At 43.3% G+C, this 26,116-nt stretch overlaps 1 protein-coding gene across 1 annotated transcript; it reads right to left on the reverse strand.

Moving 5' to 3' along the window:
* Nucleotides 1-1,619: 1,619 nt before the first annotated feature.
* Nucleotides 1,620-21,467, reverse strand: LOC119393395 (intraflagellar transport protein 57 homolog). The gene is made up of 11 exons (XM_037660385.2): nt 21,229-21,467; nt 20,968-21,137; nt 19,962-20,070; nt 19,200-19,253; nt 18,991-19,109; nt 15,700-15,793; nt 10,150-10,233; nt 7,954-8,079; nt 6,796-7,062; nt 3,005-3,071; nt 1,620-1,834 (listed from the first exon to the last, which is right to left on the reverse strand). The coding sequence occupies exons 2-11, from the start codon at nt 21,126-21,128 to the stop codon at nt 1,662-1,664; spliced, it is 1,254 nt and encodes a 417-aa protein (XP_037516313.1). The 5' UTR covers nt 21,129-21,137; nt 21,229-21,467; the 3' UTR covers nt 1,620-1,661.
* Nucleotides 21,468-26,116: the final 4,649 nt, after the last annotated feature.

Genomic DNA, 26,116 nt, shown 5'->3' on the forward strand with positions numbered 1-26,116 from the left:
CTAGAGAATAAGTGGTTCAAAAAGTCTAAATCAGCTGTTTTTCCTCCCCTTCTGCATATTGAATGAGATGGGGAATTTTTCTGAGGGGCTCAATTATATGTTAGATACAACCAGATAAATTGAACAGACAATTAGGCCAGGGAAAGCACAGAGGACGTTAATTGTTGTCGTTTAACTGTAGTGTACTAATTATGACATAAATTGAAATGAATTGAAGTGGACGAAAAACCGCCCTTTAGTCGGTGGGATTTGTAGGTTGTGGGTTCAGACTCCACTGACAGAAAGGGTGATTCCATTTCAATTAATTTCAATTTACGTCGTAATTAGCACACTACAGCTAAAAGACAACAATTAACGACCTTTATGCTTATATAATATTAATTGTTGGAGTTTTACGTCCCAAAACCACGATATGATTATGAGGGACGACGTCCTTTATGCATTATTTGGCCTAATTGTCTGTTTGATTAATTCCTTTTTCATATTATAATTCATATGCTCTCCTATCACTTTCCTTCTTATGTTTATAGTCACCTTTCTCTACCCCTCAGTTTAGGAACCTGGGTTTAGGTTTAGGAAAACTGGATGCTGAGGTTTATTTGATAATGGTTCATGCACATTTATTCTTCATTAGCATTCCTTATCTCAAATGCTAAGACTGGATCCTACATGAATAGATAACTGTGCCTCAGCCTTTTGAATGTGATCACCAGAAATTAGATTACTCAATCAAAAACAAATTGTATGGGACTAATAAATCAAAGGTTATAGTGGCAAAGATTAATTGTTAATTGATTTTAAAAAAGCACATGGTTGCCAGTACGAATCAGACTACACTGCTTCAGTTCTTCTGTTCAAAGCAATAAACACTCCGTCTGAAGCTTCAAGTGAGTATCCACTGCACCTAAATGATTAAGATGCCATATCTGAATGTGTCGCAACAGGTAGCAGACAGAAGGAAGTTTTTTGATGTTTAGTGAAGACAAGGAAACAATCGAAGGTAGCTGTTATAGGATGAATACCCAGAAAAGTTCATTTAAAGGGGTACTGACACGAAAATTTTGTTGCTTTTTCCATCAAATGAAAGGCCAAGCCCTCAAGAGCCTAGGAAATGTATTGCTAGGTGTGAGTGCACCCTGAAAGAGTAATTACAGTATGTTTTTAAAAGCTAGTTTCGGATCCTACTGTACCCTGATGTCACAACACAGTACGAGCTTCTCGTCACGTGCAAGTTATCGTGACGTTTCCACAGACGCGCCGCATTGTAGCTCCATTTGTGACATACAAGCAGCCATTTTGAACGTTTTGATGGCGGAAAATAGGCCATTTCGGAAGTTTTGGTACCTGACATCATCACAGCTAGCCAGACTGCTGCGTGAAATCACCAGAATTAGTACTGTAGCTTGACGTCAAGCTAGTGTCGATGTCGGTACGTGCGCCATGGGAAAAATTGACTTTAATATCAAAATAAAATATCAGCACTTGCTGAGCGTCACACTTGCGCAAAGCTGTCTCTGTATGAAGGAGATCTGTATGGCAGATTAGACTCTCCTTCGAAAAATGGTGTCAGTACCCCTTTAAAGCAACAAATCAGGTAGTCGTCACAGAAAGTATAAGTAAGCGATTTCATCATCAGAAGTTTCTTTCTGAACAAGAAAAAGCTAGTACACAGAGTCGTAACTGGCAGTTGGTGCATCAGCCATGTCTTGCAGGTTTCCCTTCTCCTTAATCTTGGCCTGGAGCAGAGTATGCACTGCTACACCTATCCGTACATCCATCTGTGTTGTCTCTTGCTTGAGGCGGCTCAGTGCTTTGCGAATGTTCACCAAGGGAGCTGGAAAGAACAAATGCAATACACTCGTGAGCACACAGTTACTATATCACAGGAAGACAAAGGGCAGCTGGAGGGACAGTCATAATCATCATCAGTCTGACTACGCCCACTGTAGGGCAAATAATAATAATAATAATCGTTGGGGTTTAACGTCCCAAAACACTGCAGGGCAAAGACCTCTCCCATGTTTTGCCAATATACCCATCCTGTGCCTGATGCGGCCACATTATCCCTGCGAACTTCTTAATCTCATCTGCCCACCTAACTCTCTGCCTCCCCCTCGCGTGCTTGCCTTCTCTTGGAATCCGGTCTGTTACTCTTAATGACCAGCGGTTATCTTGCTTACGCGCTACATGCCTTGCCCATTTCTTCTTTTTGATTTCGACTAAGATGTCCAGGAGGGACAGTAACCTTCATTAATTATTCTACACACCGTTCAACAGCTGAACGATAAGGCTGTCTGCTTTAGAAACTAGGCTTGAACGTCCCTGTTCAGAAGGCTCAACAGTTGCACCGATGAAAGAAATAGTCAAGCGCTGCAGTGTGTGATCTAGTTAACGAAGTGCAAGCAAATTAAATGGTCCTGTCAAAAGCTATGGTGCATGCGTGATCCTACAGTGGCCTGCATCCACAAACTTCAGTATTTTTCCCATCATCCACTTGCATTGGAGCTAATTTCTCAGCATTTCTTTTTATTCTCACAGCGGCTATTTTTTTTTCCCCGTTCCATCTTTTCTTGCTGGGCACAAAATTTTTCAGATGTGGTTTTGCATGCTCTGCATTTGTGAAAAAAATATCACTGGCCGGTTGTGTGGCCCCTTCGAGAAGAAGAGCACACAATGTCTTGTTTCAATCATCAGCTGTTTAGTGACATACCAATGTAATAGTATTTTTCAGACAGGACTGTCAATGCGAGGTCTAGATACACTAGGCTTGCCTACTGAGGGTTCAAAAGTGCTTCCACTAGGGCTAGTTGGTAGGCTTGCCTATTTGCAATACTCAAACATAGTGAGAGACCATTACTGAGGATACAAGTAAGCCACTGTTCATTATTATTGCCGGCTATGCGTACCAAAAGTGCTGTATTACATGTGGTTCTCCAGTGTAATTTCTTTTTTTGCTCTGAAGTCTACCAATAGAACAAAATACTATACAAACTAGGAAACTCACTTCCATCGGTCATGCTTGAGCCTCTCTCTTCCATTTCTTGTTTAATTTGCTCCAGCTCTTCTGTAATCTGCAACAAACGGTGGAATGAACAAATAGGCAAACTGCAACAACACTGTGCTGTTAGTTATATCATCAAATGCCACATCAAACCAGTGGTAGCCGATTGCTCAATACTCCGATACAGAAAAAAAAAGAACGGCATGAAAGAATTGTGATTCACCATTTTTGTAGCTAACTGTGGTGACCATGTATGCATGCTTAGCTTGTTTCTTGTTCCCTAAAACTGTAGATTTGACACCTTTTATAGCTTTTGAAGGAACAGAAGAATCCTTATACAAGTATTGATGGAGTGTGCAGGACAGCAGCCTCAGGTTCTCTGTGTTCAGGGAATGTTTGTGGATGTTCAAGTGTGAAAAAAAAAGGTCTTACATATATGACAGACATGACAATCACATAATGATGGCGTAAATGTCATCCCATTACGACACATTAGTGATCTCTGATAACCAAGGTCTAGAAGACCGTTTCTGAAGTTAGTCTGACATTTTTGGTTGTATTTTGTAGAGCAAAATTACATTATAAACACCTTTACCACTATAGTGGAACACGAATGCTACATTGAACCCGCATACAACGAATTACTGTGTATACTGAACAATCGTAAACTCCCAATGAACATATTTTCAATAGATAAAGTACTTCATATATAGAATTGCCTATATACAGTTAAAACTCTATCAAACAAAACTCTATTTTACGAATGTCCCGATCTAACGAAGAAATTTCGATTCCCCGGCAGGAACCCATAGGGTTCAATGTTGCCATCAACTCGAATTAAAGAAGCTTTCATAGCATTGAATACAATTTAATGAAGTTTTTCCGGAAATAAATGAGCAAAAATGCAGCGATTTCTTTCCAATTTTCACATATATGGCTTTTCTTCGTACGTGCACTGTAACGCTATCACATTGAAACATGTAGCTGCCCTAGTCATGACACTAGTTTTATTTTGACGAGGCTGCACGCCACAGTCGGTAGCAGTTTTACATACCAAATGGCGCAAAGCGGTAGTGGTTTCTTGTCCCTGCAAGTACTCCCAAAGGAACACGGTGGTTCCTTTCGTTATTTAAGGGTTTATGCGACAGATGGCACTGATAGCCTCCTTGAAACTTTGTTGCTCTGCCTGCTCGCACATTAATTGCATTCGTTGTTCCTGTCTTTTTAATATCAGCAGCTTTTCCTAGCCTCACGTGACCGTCTACCTCGCCTGTATCGCCTAGACATGGGAGGAATTCATGCTCGGGCTGCCCTTGTCGGCTTTTCACACATGCAGGCATGTATTAGCGGCAAATAAAATTCCGCCGTAGCTTTCGGGTGACGCTACATTACAATTTTAGATTTTAAAGAACCGAAAAATCCCTTCCTCAATTTTACGCACTTCCCGATTTAACAAATAATTCAAGCACCTTCATCACTCCGTTAAATCGAGTTTCAACTGTACTATATAACTTTTCTATGATTCCGTTCCGATTCGAGATGTCAGGGTTCGACTGTATATAAACACAATACCATTGCACAACTTCCCCAAGAACAGAGCGAGAAACTTATTGTCTGCTCTGGTGTTCAGTGGCAATTGACCAATGTAATGCTTCAGATAGGAAACCAAAGAGCATTCAGGAAGCTTGAATGAATGAAGATATTGCCATCTAATGTGCATAGGCGTACACACAAGTGGGGCAGGTGGCGGGAGGGGGGGGGGTGGCCACCCCCGTCCCTAATCATCTCAAGGGGGATGCCAGTTGTGCCTCATACTTTATTCAGACAGTTATGGCTACACACGTTTTTTGATGATAATGGTAACCAAGGACCCCTGATGTTGCTTTCAGAGATCTGTTTACTTTCCATTTTTAAAGGGGTCATGAAGCACCCCTTGGGCTTTATGAAAAAACTAGGGGCGTGCGAATATTCAAAATTTCGAATATTTTTCGAATAGTGTTTGCTATTCGATTCGATTCGCACTGGAATTTTTATATTTGAACTATTCGAACTTCCCAAAAACAAATGCAGTCAACGTCCGACTAAAAGTGCCCCTTCAAATTTTTAATATGCTTCACCTCATTACACTCTCGTATTGCGGCAAAGCTGCCTTTCAAGCTCCGTTACGGTTGAACATAGCCAAGACACAACGTCCGATTAGAAGTGGTCCCTAGATTTTCAATATGCTTCACCTCATCACACCCCCGCATGGCGGCAAAGTTGCCTTTCAAGCTCCGCTACAGTCGCAAGTGTATTAACTCAAGAAAATGCTGGTTCCAACATGGAGATGAAAGATGTGGCAGAGGTGGGGGCTCAGTAATGCTGTTCTGGACCTGAAATTTGGGCAGGAAGTCCGACAAATTGGAAGCCGAAGCTTTTTAGCATCCAAAATTTCAGATGTTCTTATATATCGACGTCTACGAGGCAGATTTGGAACTCCGGACTTGAAGGGAGCACACCCTTGTCTGCAACATCAGTTGGGCTTCCACAGAAGTTGAAAGAGGAGAGGCTGAGGAAATGGCATCTTGCCTATCACGTGTAAAGTGTTGTCGGCAACACATTGGTTGCACCAAATCATGTACATAAATACAATTCGGCCTCTACATTGCGCTTCAACCTAGCGAAAAGAAACACTTTCATGTTGCTATCTCATAAGAATATGCTTAGGAATCCTCTCCAACTTTTTTTCTGCAATTTCGCTTCGAAGTATTCGAAATATATTCGAGAAATATTCGAAAATATTCGATTCGATTCGCACTCACACATCAATATTCGAATTCGCTTCGCACCCAAAATTTTGCTATTCGCACAGCTCTACAAAAAACACATCCTGTGGAAAGCTGACATGGCTATGAACTGCTCAGCCAAATATTGCAGTTGTGCGCCCCACGTAAAGGCTACAAGCGGAACGCGAAGTTGCTGTTTTCTCAGGCGCCCTCTTTTCAAACAGAGGCCGGTTCTCACTTTCGTCAGTGGGCGGGACGTCTGCCCGTTGACGTCGCGATCTGCCTGTTTACGTCACAAAAGACATAGCATCCTCATTGGCTAATAGCCGACATAAATCGAGAGCGGCGTTCGGATCAGATGCGCTTCTTGCCACGGGGTGCCGCCACTTGCTGGCGCCGCACTCTTCAGTACACGGTAGCCGCACTCGCGCACGCGAATCACAGCGGGGAGAGCGATCGTGTTTCATGATGCGCGCTGACGTAACTTCTTTCCCCTGTGCCAACCCTCCCTGTGTAGCTTCCAGTGTGCTCATCGGCACGAGAACAGAGAGAAAGCGCTGAGAGCGTGCACCGAATACCCGTAACTCCGCTCATTCTTGATGGATTCGAGAAATTTTTGCGGCAATCGATTCGGGAGGCAGTAAACTCCGACACGGAGGTAATTAGATCATTACTTGGAAAAGTGGTTCATGACCCCTTTAACCCCAAAAAGCAGGGGACCAATGGCAGGTCCTTGAGAGAAGCACGTCATCGCTTCATTTTCATTTTTGCATTTATTGCGGAGCTCGTTATCTGTTGAACTCAACCAATGAGAACAAAGGAGGAGGGAGAGGCACTGCGGTAAAACTTGCACCACCCCCTCCTCTAAATGAGAACTCTGTGCATGCCTATGAGTGGAACCTCATTATATTCAAATTTCAAGAGCGGGCAGCTGGGGGCCCAACAGGTCCCCTCCTGGCTAGTCCCTCAGGACCTCAATAAAGTACTTTGTCTGTCTGTCAAGAGCAATGCTGATGGCTAAATACTAACCTGTGCAAGTGTACGTGAGCGGTCTGTGATGCCCCCACTGACAGTGCGGTAGTGTTCACGCGTGCGTGCCAGGGCCTCTTGCACCGACCGGTACTGGGCCAAGGGTGCTTCCAGCTGCGCGTTCAGGTATTTTTCACGGCTCGCCAGCTTGTCCAGAACCGAGCCAAGACCAGCCGACAGCCTCTCGAGCTGAGCCCGAGTCACATGCAGGCCCTCATCAAGCTCGCGACGTTGCTGGTGGATCAGTTCCAGATGGCCACGCCAGTCCTGCACGCCATATATCAGCAAGAAATGCATCAAGACTGATATATAAGAGTCTCGGCAAGTCGTGCCTGTCATACACACTACCAAAAAAGAATGCACGAATCAGGAAAATGTAGCATCCAATAATGCTTGTGGTAGCACTCCAAACAAACAAAACATAAAACGCAGATCTATGCAGAACACACAGCACAGTGCAGTCACAGTGAAACTGAAGGAGCGGCCTTTCTAGTGCCCGTTGTAAACTCTCTTGGGCAACTACTACAAGTACATTTGCAAGGTACCCACTAGGCCATAAATCATCATTATTTTGCGGATTAGGGAATTATTCACTATGCCATCAGTCATCATTCTGCAAGAAGTGACGTGCCTGCTACACATTTGTAAGGCATTATGTGCATTTTTTGATGCTATGGCTGATGACGAAGAATTATGGCTGAGCCCTTTGTAATGGGTAGGGATCTACCACCCACTCATTACGCAATTTGCGTTGTATGACACCTGGTGTTACTTTACTCTTCTGCCATGGTATATTACATCTGTTCATACAAGTCCTTGCCCAACATATATACCTCTATGGGGTCTTTTTGCGAAGGAGTTTCAAGCACCGGCATGGCTCTGCGGCAAAATACTCAACTGCCACGCAGAGGGCCTGGGGTTCGAATCCCGCTTGATCCTGTAATTTTTTCTCATTGTTCACGATAACAGCTACAGAGAACGGCGACGGCGGACAACTATGCCACCTAAATCAGCTGCTGTGATCTCATAACAGCTTTCGCTGTAAAATCTGCTCTCACATCACACCTCATTTCAAACTGAAAAGAAAGTGAAGGCAACTATTGAAAACCTTGAGAACCCCAGGTGTAGGGATATCTATTGATAAAACATCTGACTGACCTTGGCATCGGGTTGGATAGTAACCCTAAGCTGCGGTAAGACCCTTTCCACTTCCAGCTTCCACTCGGCACTATCCACCGTTGACTGCAGAATGTCCTCAGGCTTGTTCAACTGAGATGACCCACCCTGTACAGTTGCACAAAACACAGCATGTGTAGGAAAGCCGCAGAACACCGAAACGTAAAAACATGGTTGTGCAATGCGACACTTGCACACAGCTGGGCTAGACGGTGAATGTGTAGTGTAGCGGGGATGTGAACTGCACTGGATGGTTGTGTACATGTGTCTATTACGGAAGTGATAGTGGCAGTTCTGTCATTACGGTGAGGTGGTTACTTGCCACAATGGTGGCATATGTTAGAGTTAGTCCACTAAGCTTAAATTGTTTAATCACGTTATTGACATCAGTGGTGTTAGCCAAAGTGTGACAACACAGCTACTGATTGACAGGTATCAGGAATTTTGCCTACTTCGAAAGATGGACTAATGAATGGTTCAAGCACCCCGTGTTTACCTCTTTGTAAGCACATCAGTTTGTGCGACTGCATGAATGTATTCAAGGTAAGCTTTATCAATCAGAGTGAAGGCAGTCATGAGGCTAATGTGTTTGTCTATCAAAAAATAGTACGTATTACCGTAAAGTACCGTGGAAGCACCCTGTATTAACATTTCTGAAACTTCAGAATTCTCAAAATTATATGTTAAGCGCCCACCCTTCCAAAGTGCCAACATCAGCCGATATATTGAGCCCATTGCTGCCGTTACAGCAATCCGCTAGCCATGTAATGCGCTCCTACACCGTCGCAGGAAGATTGAAGTCGTTGAGTTGCACTGTGCCTCTAGAAAGAACATGAGCTGTACCTCTCGGCATTTCAACATACACAGAAAAGAATTCATGAGTGGGACTCCAGGTGTGACACACTAAAGCACCGCAACTACGGCAAGGAGATGAAGCACAAGCTTACGGATGGCAAGCCCGTCTTCAATGAAGAGCTGGACGGTGCCGTTCACCGAGTCCGTCGTTCACTTAGTTGGACGAGTCATTTGCTGGGTTTGGTGACGATGAGTAGGCATTAGCGTACTCCATCATTTAAAATTTCAAGATAACATGGTTTCTTTGGTTATGTGGCCACCGTTAGCCCTGCCTCAGCCTTTTTGATGGCCACCATCTTGGTTTTCGCGCTTTAACCAAAAAAGTGAAACATATCTAGATAAACCCAATATTCAGCAAAAGTGGGGTGGGCGCTTCTGCGGTGCTTTATAGTATGTCAATCTGTTATTACGCCATGAGCACATTTAACATAAAAAATATTTAATGGGCACACTTTTCTGCAAGAGTGGAAGGGGTTGCATTCACTACACTGTGGTAGAACACTATGCATGCAACTGGTCATCCTTACTTAAAGATGCATAAAATTTCCTCAGGTGACACCTCTTCAGGCAGCAAATGGGTCAGTCATGATGTAGTTCAGCGCAAAAAACAGGCAACAGACGAGCGAGAGGACAAGGACATGCGCTGTGTCCTTGTCCTCTCGCTCGTCTGTGCCTGTTTTTTGGCTGCTGAACTACATCATGACTGACTCGTCCAACTCGCCCAACAAGCAACCTAGCAAAATGGGTTTTTGGTTGCAGGCACACACCAGCACAAATGACAAGGCTGTGAGCTTCTGCAAAGTGGCTAAAGTCATGTCAATTGCTTCTCCTCTTGCTCTCTCTTCTTTGTTCACTAGCTGCATTACTATACTTTTGGCAACTTGCAAAGTAGCCTTGCTTTCTGAATTAGTTGACAAACTAAACCATGAATGTTACTACAGGTCTATTCTTTTAGCATATACTAAGTGCACATATGTTGCCTATGGGCCCAAAATCACTAAAACAGTGCACACAATTTAAAAGAATGAACGATCAGGGTGAAACTAAGTTATGATCAAAGCGTAGGTTAGATACAAATCTACCAAGACCTGATCATGCAACAACTGTTAGTGTGTCATGTCCTACAGCAAATTAACTTCGTAACAAATGTTCGACGAGTTACTACTATGTATATATATACAGCAGCAATTGTGTTTCGTGTTTGAGTGTTACTCTGCCATTCTACATATGGTCTGTCCTTTCAAAAGGAATGTTATTTTTTTCATGAAGTTCCTGATATTTTTCAGCAATATAATGGCACGAAAAAAATTACTGTAATCTCACCAAGCGGCCAGCCGATAGCGTTCGCAAACCATCCAGGTCCATCACTGGACCATCGTCATCGTCCTCGTCATCCGCGGCTTGCTCCTAAAGAACACAACAGGGTCAGGATGGATAAAACACCACTTTGTGCAAAAATCACAGCATTTGCAGGAATACAATACTAAATTGTAATCAGTCATGAGCCCTATGACTACTCATATCAATACTTCTAACGACCACGCCCCTAACAATAATGATGTGGAGTTACAGAACCAAATACAGTAGACTCTCGTTAAACGGAACCTGAAGGGACCAAGAAAATGTGTTCCATTTAACAGGAGTTTCCGTTTACTGAGAGATGAACAGGAGTGCAGAATCCAAGTATGAAACCAATTATATTAGATGCAGTTGTTTCCGTTTAAGCAGCAGTTCCGTTTAACAGATTTCCATTTACTGAGAGTCTACTTAATGTGTAGCAGCGTATTCTATATTGTAAGGAGAGAGACACAATACAAAATCAGAGGAGGCCACAGACCTTATGTTACCAACAAAGCGTGAGTCGATAATGATGAGATGAGAAGGCGCAAATAAAGAAAATACTACAGAAAAAAAAATTGGCAGATACCACGCACTGTGAGAACCAATGCTCTGTGAAGTATTTTGCAGGTACCTCGCAACCTAGCATCGTTAGAGCTTCTTAAAGGTAGAGAAATTAATGTGTGCAGAGAAAGCAAGTGTTCATGATGAGAGCCTGTATGTGGCGACAGAAGCAAGTAGTGATGCAGAACTATCGATGGTACTATCGATACTATCGATAGTTGAATCACTATTGAACTATCGATAGTGAAAAATACTATCGATAGCGCTATCGATAGTGAAAAATTCGATTCGATTATACTACCGATAGTATAAAATCATCAGCGCCGACTCACTGCAGAATAATCTTGGTTCCCCGCGCGCGTGGTATATAGTGGAGCCGGAGGAGCAGGCTGAAGGGCAAGAAAGTTGACATGATTGTGTTCTTCACCCGAGTGCTTTGCTGACACATGAACATAAAGTCATACTGTTCAGCTGTAGCGAAAAGGAAGCCTTTACATGTGATGGGACTGTGCGGCTTCAAATTTATATTGCATTTTATGATTTCAAAATAAAAAAATATCAAGAAGGTAAGGTGTAAATGGTTGCTTTTGGATAAGAATTCATTTATGGATATATTCCGCCATTTTCACTGCGGAAACAATTAATTTCTCTGCCAAAATTGCTCATAAATTAAGTGAAGCTGGTAGTAGGCTATCGCAATATTTTGGCAGTATGGCCGGCCAGCAACCGCATCGATATTCACACCACTATCGAGAGTATTGTCACGTGGTTGTGACGGTGAAGAATGCTGCAGCAAGACTGGGAAATACGGAGCACTTTGTTTGGGCGAACTTGTGCTCAGAATATCAAAGCTCAAAATACAGGCGATACATGCTGCGCACTGAATGATAGTGGCGGGGAGCAGTCGTCAGCCGTTCAGTAATCTGATCATCGGTGGAACGCGTCGTCTTTTATATATCAGTCGTCAAACCTTCCAGCGTTATCACTGGTGTTCGCGTAAGCTCTCGAATAAACTTGACTATTCGCGTCCAGTGTATAATCTTAACAGAATGATCTCAAACAATTGTGAAGCTTCCCAAACATTACGTTGCGCTCTGCGTCAAACGTTGCTAACAGTCTTGTGGGTGAAACCCGAATACGTCAAAACAAAGCAATAACACGCGTGGCAGTACTATCGCTATAGTAACATTAACGATGGTACTATCGGTTTGCACTATCGATAGTTTGTTTACACTATCGATAGTTTCAAAAAAACTATCGATACTATCGATAGTCAATTTACCAATAGTTCTGCCTCACTAGAAGCAAGTCAACAACGATGATGAGGCATGGGGGTGACGGCATGCTAGGAGTTGTGTTTTGACTCTAATGAGAGAATGTCGCAATTTATTCTTTTACAACCTGAGCCACACCTGAAGGCGATCTACTATGGCACAGTGCCTTGGTAGAGTTAGCTGCTATGAGGCCAAGGACTAGGGAATGTGGGCTGATTTCGAAGACAATGCATCCTAGCACAGTGTCTCAAAGCATTAGCTGCCGTGAAACAAGAATGGTAGAAAGTGACATGCTCCAACTCGTGTCATGTGAGAAGGACTGTGATAAGTTTGTGGCCAAGTAGAAATGGCGGCCGCGTGTGTGCTCTCGCTCATGCAACATGGCGTGATACAAGTGGCAGCTGTGTCAGAGCTGGTTTTAATTGACCCGAGAGGGATTCATTTGATCACAGCCTAGTGGCCAGAATGCTGTGCTGCCTCGCTGGGACACATAGGTTCAACCCCATTACCAACAAGTGTTGAAGATTGGGCGAGTTGGTTCGTCGTACTTGAACTGGTATAGCGCATTACGGGGAAGAAGAAATGGCCTAGCAGACCGACACAAGAGGACAGAGCGCTAACTTCCAACTGAGCTTTATTGTCAAAATGCATCAAATATGTAGACTTGCGCAAGCATACAAAAACACCCTAACGCAACGCCAAGATTAGACACACCATCGCACCGTCACACACCACAGATTCATAGATGGTTTCCCTGATAAAGAAAGGCCACTTCATGTTCAGATAAAGCAAAGGAAAGGGCGCTGATACATATGATGCCAGCTCTGGCTATACAATGCGCTTCTATTATTTCTCGAGTGATTTGTGACGGGTGCTTTTTTAACACTTCACATTGATCAAACATAGGGGAACATCCACAATCGCTGCAGTGAATTCCAATATGGCCCTGGATTGCTTTGTGAACATTATAATGGTGCTCTTTTAGCCTTTCATCAAGGCAGCGTCCCGTTTGGCCGATATACCTCTTACCACATGCGAGTGGTATCGAGTAAACACCCCCACTTCACATGGCACAAACCGAGTTTTGTGCTTGGTTGAGGAAACAGTGGCACGTGATTTGAGGGGATTGACTGCTTTGCAAAGCCTCTGTAACTTATCCGGCGCCGAAAACACCACTTTCACGCTGGTCAAGCATGCTCAGCATGCTTGACGAAAATATTGTCGCCAAAGTATGTTGGTACGTAGACGACTTTTGATTTTCGTTGACTGCAGCGACGCTGCCTGCCAGCACCTAACCGACGGTATTCTAATGACTTTTAAAGAATGTTTCAAACCGCTTTTATTGACGCATGAGATGCCGATTGACAACAGTTTACACTTTTTAGATTTGAATTTGATGCTTTCACCTCCCCATGCATGCTGGCTATATGAACCTAGAACTGGAAAGCCTCTTTTACCCTATGACTCTTCCCATTCCAAGTTAGTTAAACGAAGCATCACAAATCTTTGTCTCATCAATCCCCTCAGGAAATCATGTCATCATGTCATGCAGCACAGCTTTCCAGCTCAAGCTGAAAGGCTTTTGAGTGCAGGGTACCCAGTTATCCTACTGGTATCTATAGCTGAAAAGCTATTAAAACAGATAAAGAAAGACTGCAACTCCGAGGCTCAGCCGCAATCTAACGACCGAAAAAGGCCCGTAGTTTTACCCTACGTGCATGACATTTCCCACCGACCAAAAAAGATAGGGGAGAAAGTCAGCGTGAAAGTGGTGTTTTCGGTGCCGGATAAGTTACAGCGGCTTTGCAAAGCAGTCAATCCCCTCAAATCACATGCCACTGTTTGCTCAACCAAGCACAAAACTCAGTTTGTGCCATGTGAAGTGGGGGTTGTTTACTCGATACCACTCGCATGTGGTAAGAGTTATATCGGCCAAACGGGACGCTGCCTTAATGAAAGGCTAAAAGAGCACCATTATAATGTTCACAAAGCAATCCAGGGCCATATTGGAATTCACTGCAGCGATTGTGGATGTTCCCCTATGTTTGATCAATGTGAAGTGTTAAAAAAGCACCCGTCACAAATCACTCGAGAAATAATAGAAGCGCATTGTATAGCAGAGCTGGCATCACATGTATCAGTGCCCCTTCCTTGGCTTTATCTGAACATGAAGTGGCCTTTCTTAATCAAGGAAACCGTCTATGAATCTGTGGTGTGTCACGGTGCGATGGTGTGTCTAATCTTGGCGTTGCGTTAGGGTGTTTTTGTATGCTTGCGCAAGTCTACATATTTGATGCATTTTGACAATAAAGCTCAGTTGGAAGTTAGCACTCTGTCCTCTTGTGTCGGTCTGCTAGGCAGTTTCTTCTTCCCCGTAATGCGCTATACCAGCCCCATTATCAAAGTCTTTAGGATTCTTTTTGTTAGAAAAGCCGTAAACAAGGTGAAACAGGAGCGTGACGGACTACCGCAAAGTGCTTGGGATGTGCCAAAGAATGCTTCGTGCTGAAAATGCAAAAATCGGAAAGATATTTTAAATTAGGTCTTCACTAGGATTTTCTCTTTATACCTAGCTGTGCTGGATACTCTTGCTTTAATAAATGCTCCAAGAATAGCTTGTTACCATCAAACTTAAACACTAAAGAAAAGTATTGAGTTGATGTGAAGCTTCAAACTACCATTCTAGAAACCTCGCAATATTTGTCATATGCAAAGAAAATGCTTAGTTGGGGAGAAAATCGAGCTTCAAGGGTCCACATACGCATAGCACGGTCCAACTGCCCGCACCTGAGCAAAAAGTTGTTACGTCACATAAGACGCCACCACCATCTACTGCACAACAGCCAGCATTACAATTTTTCGCACAAAAGGCAAAGGTGTGGCCAGAAAATGAGACAACATCGCATGGACGTGGAAGTTTCTTGTACTTGTGGTTACAGCGAGTTCCACGAGTAAGCAAAGCCAGTGGAGTACTACGAAGGTTCTCCGACTACCAACATCGTTGTCAAGTGATGAAGTAAAAAACATGGTGGCTATGACAGGTTTCCAGCTCCTGTTTTAGTGAATCTGGCTCTTGCAGTACCCAACAGCACAGCCTTTGAAACTGGCGGCTGTTTCTCAGAGAAAACCGTTGCCGAGATGCAAAATTTAGCACCACATAGGGTAGCAACAAAAGGTTCCCTTTTTTCCAAGAGTCAAATAGAAATGCGCAAGAAGAATTTTGTCTTATGATGCAGTACAGTGATCTTTCTTATGGCAAGTGGTTGGGTACTAGTGCCGAAATAAAACTGATGAACAGCTATGACATTACACTGGTGCTAGAATGTTCCGCTGGAGTTCGAAGTGGTGTCACACATTTGCTTTAAGTTCTTTCTTACTAAATCACTGTTGTCAATAATACTGATGTTTCAGTCACTCTTAAGCACTATATTGGTGTAACCAAAATTCCAAGAAGACAGCAGTTCACAGGAACATTAATGTCCCTATAGCAGCTTTGAATTTTTCTTTTTTTAACTGTAAAAATAAACGGAAAGCTACTATAATATGTAAAAAAACTGCAGCTAGATGTGGTCTCACAGTAATATATAAGGTGGCAAAATTGTTCCTAAGAGCACACAGCACAGAAGAAAATGTTCATTTTTATCACTTGAAAACAGGAAGGAAAGAGAGAGAACGAGAGAAAGAGGTGAGCACGCACCTCCATCATCTCCTCTTCAATTTTCTCCAGTGTCACCTCAGCAGCATCATCGACCAACGTTTCTTCCTCGAGCTGTTCTTCCGGTGGCAAAAGCCTTGAACATCAGAAACGTTAATATGTGAGGTGGAATGTCTCGTCTTGTCCTCCATGTTCCTGGATGTTTCACTGTATGATAGCAACCTGTTGAGGTCACTGCAAAGCTGTCTCGAATGAGAGGATTTCTTACACTTGAGGACATCAGTGCAACTCATGGTAACGCCTTCAGTGTGCAAAAAACATGCACGCATGCACTCGCACATTTGGTTGGCAGGGAGAGAGCATGGCACCTTAGTCAAAATGGAGAAGAAATGGGCAGGGCATGTAGCAAGAAGGCAATATAACCACTGGTCAATAAGAGTAACAGACTAGATTCCAAGAGAAGGCAAGCAAGCGTGTGAGGGGAAAGCAGAAAGTGAGGCGGCAGATGAGATTGTTATGTTGTTTGGGGGTCGTACGGGTATTGTACGACTGCGTTACGATGAGACCAGCACGGAGCCGCGAGTGACACACCGCTATGAGAGAGAACGAACCGCTGGCTAGGCTCGGCTTGCCTAGCCTATTTTATTATACCGAAACATGGGTAGGGCGTGCTAGCAACTATACATAACAGGGATTAAGAAGTCTGAGGGGATAACATGACTCCAGCAAGCAAAGGACTGGGTTAATTGGAGAAACATTAGAGAGACCTTTGCACTGCAGTAGGCATAGGCAGGCTGATGATGATGATAATGATGAGAGCCCACTTGTGTGAGAAAAGAGGGAGGGAGGGGGTCCTTCCTTGTGTGTTAGTGTATGTGCATGTGTTGTACATGTATACATACGCACTCTGAAACTGTTACCAAGATCGAATTATTAACTAGGCTACCTACAATTTCTAAAATGTTATTGTTTGAAGGAAAGCAACTGTGCACACCTATACCAAGCAGATGGCAAGACATCATGCAAAAAAAGGGATCAGTACAATGCCAAATAAACAGTCTTGTCACTTGCAGTGCTTATTAGATTATGGGAAAAATGTATGTACTAAACAAGAGTTCACTCTGAGGGCTGTTGGGCTCAGGCAAGTGGAGGAATGTTGGTAAAAGACTTGGCTAAATTACATAATAGTCAAGAAATGACACAGACAGTAGTGGTTCAGCTTTAGGATGGGATCTGCTTCATTATATTTAATTCACACTTTGTATGTCAGAACATCAAGTCAAATTCTAAAAAAAAGAAACAGAAGCAATAGAAAAACATGTTAATGATTGAAGAGCAGTAATTCAGGCTAATGAAAAACCGTTCTACAGCTTGCAAAGCGACAATCACAAAGACGTCGGTGTAAGAAAATAGTTTCCTGCATTTATAACGCGAATATTTATGATGTCAGTATTCAAAATGCTGGAAGGAAGGAAATAATGAACAGAGGCATAGCTTGAAAACGAAAAGCAGAAGTCTGAATTCTGGTATGAGTAACAACATGCAGCCATATAAAACTCACATACGTTTTCTTTTCTTTGGCATTGTTTCTCTTGCGGTACACATGCATAATGCTTGACCCACATATCAATCTCTTCTACTTTGTTGATCAATTTTTAGCGTCAAATATGAAATAAACAATAAGTGAAACAGTGAACAAGTGAAAAAAAGGTTGCCCTCGTCTGGTGAGCTCATGTTTGCTCTATATGTGAGTGCAAATACATTTTTTAAGCTACTATGAGAAGAGAAAAAGTACAATATCTATGTGAGCAAAAGTGTAAAACAATGCATTTGCGACTAACAGGCAATAAAGTGCAACTGCTTCAACTCACATGCATAAGAAGTGCAGCTGTACAGGTGGTGCTGTAATGTGCAGCTCGTAAATAAATGGTGGTTTCTGCAAATATGGAAACAAAATATTGTACAAGGGATGCACTGAGTGCTACCGGCCAAAGAATATATTTTTACAGTGTGCTTAAAGAGTGAACAAGAGAAAAATTTATTTGTTTCCGGTTCCCTTGCACTGCCTTCTAGCTACACAAAAGATTACCACAGAAACAACTGAATTATGACAACTCATAGCAACAACTCAGAGCAGCAAGCTATAAAAAGAACCAGCTGCAAAAGTAAAATGGACAGAAAGGTAACATTGTTAGTGGCAGCAATGAGCTTGCTGTTTTTGTAGCCGTTAACTTTGCAACAGCGAACCTGCAGGAGAGTTGAACGGTTTCCACGCGACAGTGGCAATCTGTAGTGGTGTAGTTAGCATTGTGGTTGCACAGGTTGTCCAGAGAAGGGCCTCTGTGGTAGAACTAGTGCAGCACGGAGGAACATACTCGGAACATAACACAGCACAGAAAACACTAAGCTCAGACACAGTGAAGTGCTTGACTCGAATACAATGAACAAAATTACACTACACACAGTGAAAATTCACTAAGTCTTGGGTAGATTGGGTATATTTAGTTGAGCGGCAAATTAAGGAACTCTGAAGGGTGCAAGAAATCACTCATACATATTCGTCGTGGCTAATACAAGTGCTGCTCAGATTTGTGCGTAGTAAAATCTCGTTACAAGAGACACTGATTATGAGAGAGAGTTGAAAATGGCTTGGCTGGTTTTCCTATATTCACCATGTCAGCAACATCTCACACAAGAGAGATGGTTACACAAGACACTCAGTTACTAAGGACAACTCTTTTGATCCCTAGAGTAAATTCTTCACATTTTAGAAGAGACAAGCCACACATGCTCAAAGTGCAGGCTACATCATAGTACCAACTGGTATGCACTGCAACTTACATTCCCTTGGCTCAACTGTGGTCTGTGGCACAGCTGGATGATGTTCCCTGCATAGTTGCGACTACAATTTGCTGCGAACTTCCTGTCATCATGCTTTTATAATCGCTGTCACGCTCCCACACCGACTCTTGCAATGCTTGCAAAGTGAAGTGCTTTACCTCCGGAAGTGGGGAAAGAAGCTAATAGAATCTGCAATCACCTGAAAACAAACTACTATGGATGACTTTATTAAGCCATACTGAGCATACTGTTGATATGTTTAAACACACACTGATGCTGATGAATAATAAAGTGGTCTAATCTGACTCCTCAGTGTTTTTAGAATTTTCGTTCACGAAGGACCTTGGTTACAAGAGACATGTTTCCCGGCTAGTTCCCTCGAGTGTCTCTTGTAACGAGGTTTTACTGTATCTGTGAAAGGTTCCTTTTCATGTTATCACAGGCCAATGCGGATAACACAAGCGGTCACTCGAGCACAGTTTAATTACTCACGTTTTCCACCCAAAGTGCTTCTTCCTAAGGGCTTTGTCAGCTAAATGGTCTAGAACGAAGATCACGTGCTCTCCCCAGCCTTGCTTCAGGCGACTTGGAGGAAAGTCGATAGCGGTGCCCTATGGGAAAGGACAAAGTGAAAGAAAAATCATTCAAACTGCTGGAGAGGACGCGTTCACTCAAAGTCACCGTAAGCACTAAATACGCACCATGTTCCTAAGCACATCTAAGATGTTCGATACTGTGGTGTTGGGATCGTCCGACTGCAAACAGAAATATCATGGTGGTTCAATGCCTGTGTAATCAGTTGCAAAGCCACAACAATAAGGACGTCGAGAGAGTAGCGTTCAATACAAGTAGGCAAAGTATGGGCGATTTGTAGAAAATATTGTAAAAAAAGACATTACACTAGCAGAAGAGAGAAATTATTGAGGTTGTATATGTTATAAGCGCTGGTTTTAGTTGATTAAGAGTCACCACTCGAATATAACTTCTCTTAAATAATGGGGCGAAGATAACGGCAGAATTCAGATATTCTGCAGGCGAGGAATTAAGCTACGAAGCCTACAATATATATTACAACAGATGGAAGAAGCTCAGTAATATAATGATACAGCACGCATATAGTGAAGCAGATTATATTATTTCTGAAAACAGATTATTATGTAAGAGCACTGGTCAAATCAGCAAATTTTATTGTAGTGGATCGCAACATCACCTAGTGCACTATATTTGTCATTGTATTAGGCTTGTGAATGTATACAGTGAAGACAAGTACGCTAAACCTTGTCATTATATTTTACCTTAAGCAGATTCACAACCCCCTCATTGAGTAAGTCTTAAAGAGGTCTTAAGAATTGTTCTTTCTGCTAAAAAATTATGTATTTTTTTCATATGCCAGTCGACAAAACCAAAAAAAAAATTTCTTCCACTCAGAGTAGTCAAGGTGACAACAAAGTTGACCGAGTCACCTCCTGCGGTGTTTCGAACGCAATGCCCGACTGTTGGATCAGCCAAGCCGCCAGTGAAGAGAAGATGTAGAACTGCTCTCCTGGGTTTGTTGGCACAGCAAAATAATGCCTGAAATAAATAAGCCAAACGAGTGTCACAACGCCACAAAGAAAGTGACAGAATTCATGTTGCTTTATACACTGTGCAATATTGTTGCTGTTATTAGGTACGATCGCCCGGTGATCGACACTAACAGTATACGAAAGCCATGCAGTGAGATCTACTAAATTCTTGAAGCTCGCCGAGACATTTGTATGTTGCCTGCAGAATACCCTCTGAACATATAGTGCACAGGTGACATCATTTCCTGTTATTTTTTCCCTCTTTGTTAGCATTAATTCTTGCTCCATTGAACTAGCAGCTTGCATGCTATGGTAACAATTAAAAGGTCTTAGTTTCAGTATCTTTGTTTTGAAAGACTATTCGGGATTAATCTCCGTTATGACCGAGATGTTTGTTCTCTTGGAAGTCCATATGGGACTCTCAAAACTACGGCGCCACCGTAGCTAAAAGTAATCTTGCCTTTTTCGCTCATTTCTTTCATATTTTCACAAGGACCAAACCTTGCACCCACACGTCCCAACAGGAAATACCAGGGCGTTAGCCAGGTATCATTTCGTTTTGAGGCTAGCATCGTCGCCTTTCGTAATCATTGCGAGGCCGGCCGTTGCTCTCTTTCCTGTAATCTTCCGTGATCGAATTTCTTTCGGAGAACTGCCACCTCAACTGTCTTTCCTGAATCCTAGAAAAACAACGTTCTACGACATTTATGACGTCTTTGTTTATCTGATTTACCTGTGGTCACAATTTCAGTGTTATCTTTACCTTATCGAAACGCCAATCTCGATCTCAGCAAACATCGTAAAGAATGCGCTCAGGTTTTCACGGAACTACGCGCTGAAAGGCGACCAGAGTTCACAGATACCTCTTCACTTGGCCGCGCTAAACATTTAGCAATCCACTTACCTGCTTATAGGCTTGATTTTAAACTGTGTTGTGAACTCGGTGTCATAGTTGATGAGCTTCAATTTGTCTAACAAGTCCTCCATTACGACGAAAGGAAGGTACGCTTGACCCGGCCCGACTTCGTCCACGCTGGCCGGCTCCTCTCGCTTTTTGGACGACATAGTGGAACGCTACAACGAGAGTAAAATATGGCTCATTCAGCTCGCGTTAGCTTAGTTTACAAACGAGAAGCCTGGAGAGAAGAACACGCGAACGCCTCACATATGACGCCCAGCGGTGCGCAGTGCGACGAATACAAAGACACTGCGATAAGGCGATCAGCCGATCGTAGCAGCCATCAAATTCCAACGCCCTGCGTTTAAGCTAGCAATAACCACTACAGTTTAAACTAGCAATAAGCTACGAGATACACAGCCATCATTATCAAGTTAGCCGAGACTTGCTGCTCTGTACAGTGTACTGCTCTGCAAAGAGAGCCATTATTTGTTTACAAAAGTGTTGTCATGGCAACTGATGCGAGAAATGGGCGATACGCTGAAAATGCACAATTTACCTTTCGTTATACTGGGGTATTTTATAAAAGGTGTTTATATATTAGTTAGCTTATTGAGAAAAAAATATATCTAAACATTTAACCACTGCGGCATGTTGGCAACAGTTCTTGTTTCAATAGTTTCGCTTTCGCTTCTAGACGCGCACGCACGGCGTTTTTCAGCGCGGTTCCTTTAGTGGATAAAAGCGCGCAATCTATCACTGTGATGGATGATTAAAAATGCTGGCCAGTTTGATGACATTCCCATTTTCTTTACATCAGGTGCAGATAACAAGCTACACGGACCGATCAGTCCGTGCTCTATTGTAAAACTGTAGTTTGTCGGCTGGACAGCTGATGTTGATTCTTTACGACAAGCACGATATTTTAGAACAGAATAACAGAGAGAAAAAAGGGGAAACAAGCCGTCGGTGAGATGCCCATCTCTTCGTGCAAGAACAAATTGTAGCCTCCTTTGCGGGCAAACACGCTTGTTGTTTCAGAAACTTAAACCAAATTTTAATTCGCTGGCCGGCAGGAATTTCTACCTTCAACTGCTATGCGTTAACATATATAATGGCTCATTTAACACTTGAGATTGGTGTGATTTAACGTTTATGAATCCCCTCGCATATTCACTGGGACAAAACTGACCAATTTTATACCATGCAGTATAGAGTAACAGCTTGTTCTAATAACCTCCTTTTTTCTACTTTTACTTCGGCGCTAGCTGCCAGGCTGTTTCGGCATGTTGGTAATCTACAAGTAAGCTTAAACAGCCCAAACTGGACACAGATGAAAATGACACGGGCTATACATCCAACATTTTGTTCCTATGATTCTTTGCGCTTCACATGCAATCTACACCAACGTAAACTGAGTAAACGAGTGCGCATAACAGAAGAAAAAAAAGCTTTTACACAGGGCGTAACAACTTATCATTAGTTGTAAGTACTCAGTGTCGAGGCATCCAGAAAATTATTTTTCTTCCTCTCTACTAGATCGATAGAGGGCATGCTTACACACGTAACACTCAGCTTTTCGATTTGAGTGAAAACAGCGATGTCGGTTAACATGATATCGGTTTCAACTGAAACGCGCGACAATGATATTGGGCTGCAACATCGCCAGGAACCCACAGGCACGACGGATGCGTGACCTTCGTTTTCTGACCAGAAGAGGGCGACTCCTGTCCGCTGGGGAGTGTGGCGAAACGCAATCTCGTGAAAATATTTTTTTTTTTTTGAACCACCAAGAAAGAGCGGCGCAGCGACATGCTTGTTATACAAGCGTACTTTAGTGCCTCATTTACCTGTGTTACGCATCCTTTAAGATTGCCTACCTTGAACTCAGAGATGGGAGAAAAGATGAATACCAATAAATATGATGCAGGAAAATTTCAGGGCCTTATTCATGAAAACGAAACCAATAGTTATATTCAACCAATCAATCAATCAATCAATCAATCAATCAATCAATCAATCAATCAATCAATCAATCAATCAAATTTTTATTGTTTCACAGTAAACTGCACAAAATAGGGATATAGAGAGGGACGTACGTCCCACAGTGTAAGCTGAATTGGGACTTCCTGTGCATAATAAACATGATAGTTTCATTGGCAACAACAGTAGCCGAATTAGTGGAATTACAAATTTATAATTATAAAAAGAGACCGATAAAAGCAAATGAATATATCAATAAACGACAATTTCTAAGTGTTAATGAAGACTAGCTACAGATAACTTCAAAGAAAAAAAAGGAATAAAAATTAAAAAAAGCGACTACTTGAAGAGAGACTGACAGAAGTCTTTGTCACATAACAAAAATTTCTTCAATCCATTGCCAAATCTATGGGCTTTCTAGAGTTTTAATAAAGTGATAATGTAAAATCCATAACGATGCGCCCCACCGCGGTGGTTAGTGGTTATGGCGCTCGACTGCTGATCCGAAGGTCGGGGGATAGAATCCCGGCCGCGGCGGCTGCATTTTCGATGGAGGCGGAAATGTTTGAGGCCCGTGTACTTAGGTTTAGGTGCACGTTAAAGAACCACAGGTGGTCGAAATTTCCGGAGCCCTCCACTACGGCGTCTCTCATATAATCATATCGTGGTTTCGGGACGTTAAACCCCAGATATTAATTATTATTATTATTATATCCATAACGATATGGCTGCAAAGTGAACGGCCTGTTTGCCAAAATAAACGTACTTTAGGTAGAATGAAGTTATTACGAAGAGCAAAACGTGTCGAGTTAGTTTTCATTAGAGACGATGAACTGTTAGAAGGCTGTCTGCAAGATGACATATGAGTCAATCATTCATAGGCAAATGGCAAATGGCCACTCATAGCCAGTGAAATTGTGAGAGCACTTGCGAACGAAAAGCCCCAGACGCCAGTTGGTTAACCTGGAATTTTACAGCGAAGCTGCATACCTCTCGTTGGTCTGAAAAATTGGGGGACGCCTAAGCTTCGCTTTTAAGAGTTGAACGCGATAGCGATATTGTGTTCCTAGTGCGCAGTTCGAACACTACGAGTGTTTAACAGAATGCGCGCACTAAGGTGTGTGCCTTATGTAATGGGTAGCATGCTTTAAACCAGGAGCAATTATGTGCGAGAAACTTTTTCGAAGTTGCGATGCACCCACTACGTGGTCCTAAGGGAATAAATACGCGCAGTAATGTGTGTGCCTTTTGTAATGGGTGGCTCTCTTTAAACCACGATGTCGTTATGACAGTGACGTGGTGTGACGCCCGATGGCAATGTACGCTTGTACCACGCAATATTACTGCGATATTACATTTCGTACTGTGACACCTGTATACAGGACACGTATTTTTGGGAAGCATGAAAGTTACTTTCAGTGCAGCTCCAAGCAGAGGCGTGGCTGTGTGGTAGAACACGTGCTTGCCACCCGGACGGCCTGGGTTCGATTCTCACTCGGACCCAACATTTTTATCATTTATTTTATTTGCAGCTTTTTCCATTTTTCGCTCACGGACAAGATGATGATTTTTCGCTCACAACCAACGGCCCCGACGCCGACGGCGGAATTTCTGCGATACGAGCTCTTTAACGCTATCGCGTTAAAATTTAATAATAATAATAATTGATGGGGTTTCACGGGTCTGAAAATTGCTGGCCGTCAGCACAAAACTCCTATAGCGCGTATGTGACAGGAATCGGGCAAAAAAAATTGGCCGCGTATCTGCGTACTTCACTGCAAATGTCGTCTAAAGACGATAGAAGAGGCGCTGCGTGAGATATGGACGCCATCTGGAAATACGTCGGGAAACATCAGTGCTGTGTTGCGGGCTGGTAGTCCCGGCGCAGCAGCAGGCAAAGACCAGCGGTGACCAACGCGACCGGCGGGGACGCCAGCCAGCCCGAACACGCGGTTTGGCGCGAAGCGCTGAAGCAGAAGAAACGTCCGCACTCAACAACTTTTCTTGACAGCACCAACGTTTAGACAGCACTGTGGAAGCTACAGAACCAAAGCGCATGCCTGCTGCCGCGCCAGAAAATAGTACTTTAGTTTACTGATAATTATCTGATTTGCCTTGCTGAAATAAATGCTGCTTTATTTATTATGAGACTCAAACAGTTGCGGGAAGTCGTAGGTAAAATACAGTTATTGTTGACTGTGCAAGAATCCTTTCCTTTTCTTTCCATTTCATAGACAGCACCACCTTTTCAGCACGCCCGTTTTCCAATGTAAACATGGCGTCCGTGACGTAGTTGGCCAGTGTGCGGCCGCAAACGTGCTCTTTAGCTCTCCAAAAAAAATATACTCGTATTACGACACGAAAATGTACACTGACCAATCTAAATGTTACCCCGTTCGCATTTTTCGTGTATATCTTTTTCTAAACTGAGAGCGAGCAAAACCGAAATCAGCCGCAAGCTGCCGCACTACTTGCGGAGCAACACGAATGTGCGGAAGCCCCGCCTCCGTAGCCTTCGCTCCACTACTCCATGTTTGTAAACAGCGGTAGGCGCCGTCGATATATTCAGGGCCCTTGTAGCGACGTCACGGCGCGTAGGCTCCGCCCAGCCGGCCCAGCTTGAAGCGCGCTACCGCCCTCTATGATCACGTGACAACTGGCGCAGCAGCTGCAAAAGCTGCCTCCGAGCTCCGCGCGTCGGGGCGCCTCCCGCATGTTTACAACGGAGGCACGGAGGCGCGCACATGAAGGCTCCCTAGTTTACGAGCGGTGGCCGCAACAGAGGAAGTTGCTGTAGCCGCAAGAGAGACTCTGATATGAACATCGTGTTGGCGTGCTGCTACAGCTCTGTGAACCTCGTCAAACCATGAGGTATCTTGACGGCGGGAATGTGACTCATTTGCGAAATATCATCACCATTGCGACAGTCTAGGTCACACGTGTACGTCTTAATTTGTTAACTAATGCAAGGACGATCTCGGCGACACATTCATCCGTGACCATGGGCGTCCGGAGGGGGGTGCAAGGGGGGGCAGCTGCCCCCCTTTGGAATCTCGGATAATATTTTTCTATGCAGTTGCGAAAGCTACACAGCTTGATTAGCACACTCAGGTCCTGGCCTTCAGGTTTGCCATTCAATTTAGCGCGTTACAAACTACTGACTAATCTGGCC

Source organism: Rhipicephalus sanguineus, chromosome 5, assembly GCF_013339695.2.
Source record: "Rhipicephalus sanguineus isolate Rsan-2018 chromosome 5, BIME_Rsan_1.4, whole genome shotgun sequence".
NCBI lineage: Eukaryota > Metazoa > Arthropoda > Arachnida > Ixodida > Ixodidae > Rhipicephalus > Rhipicephalus sanguineus.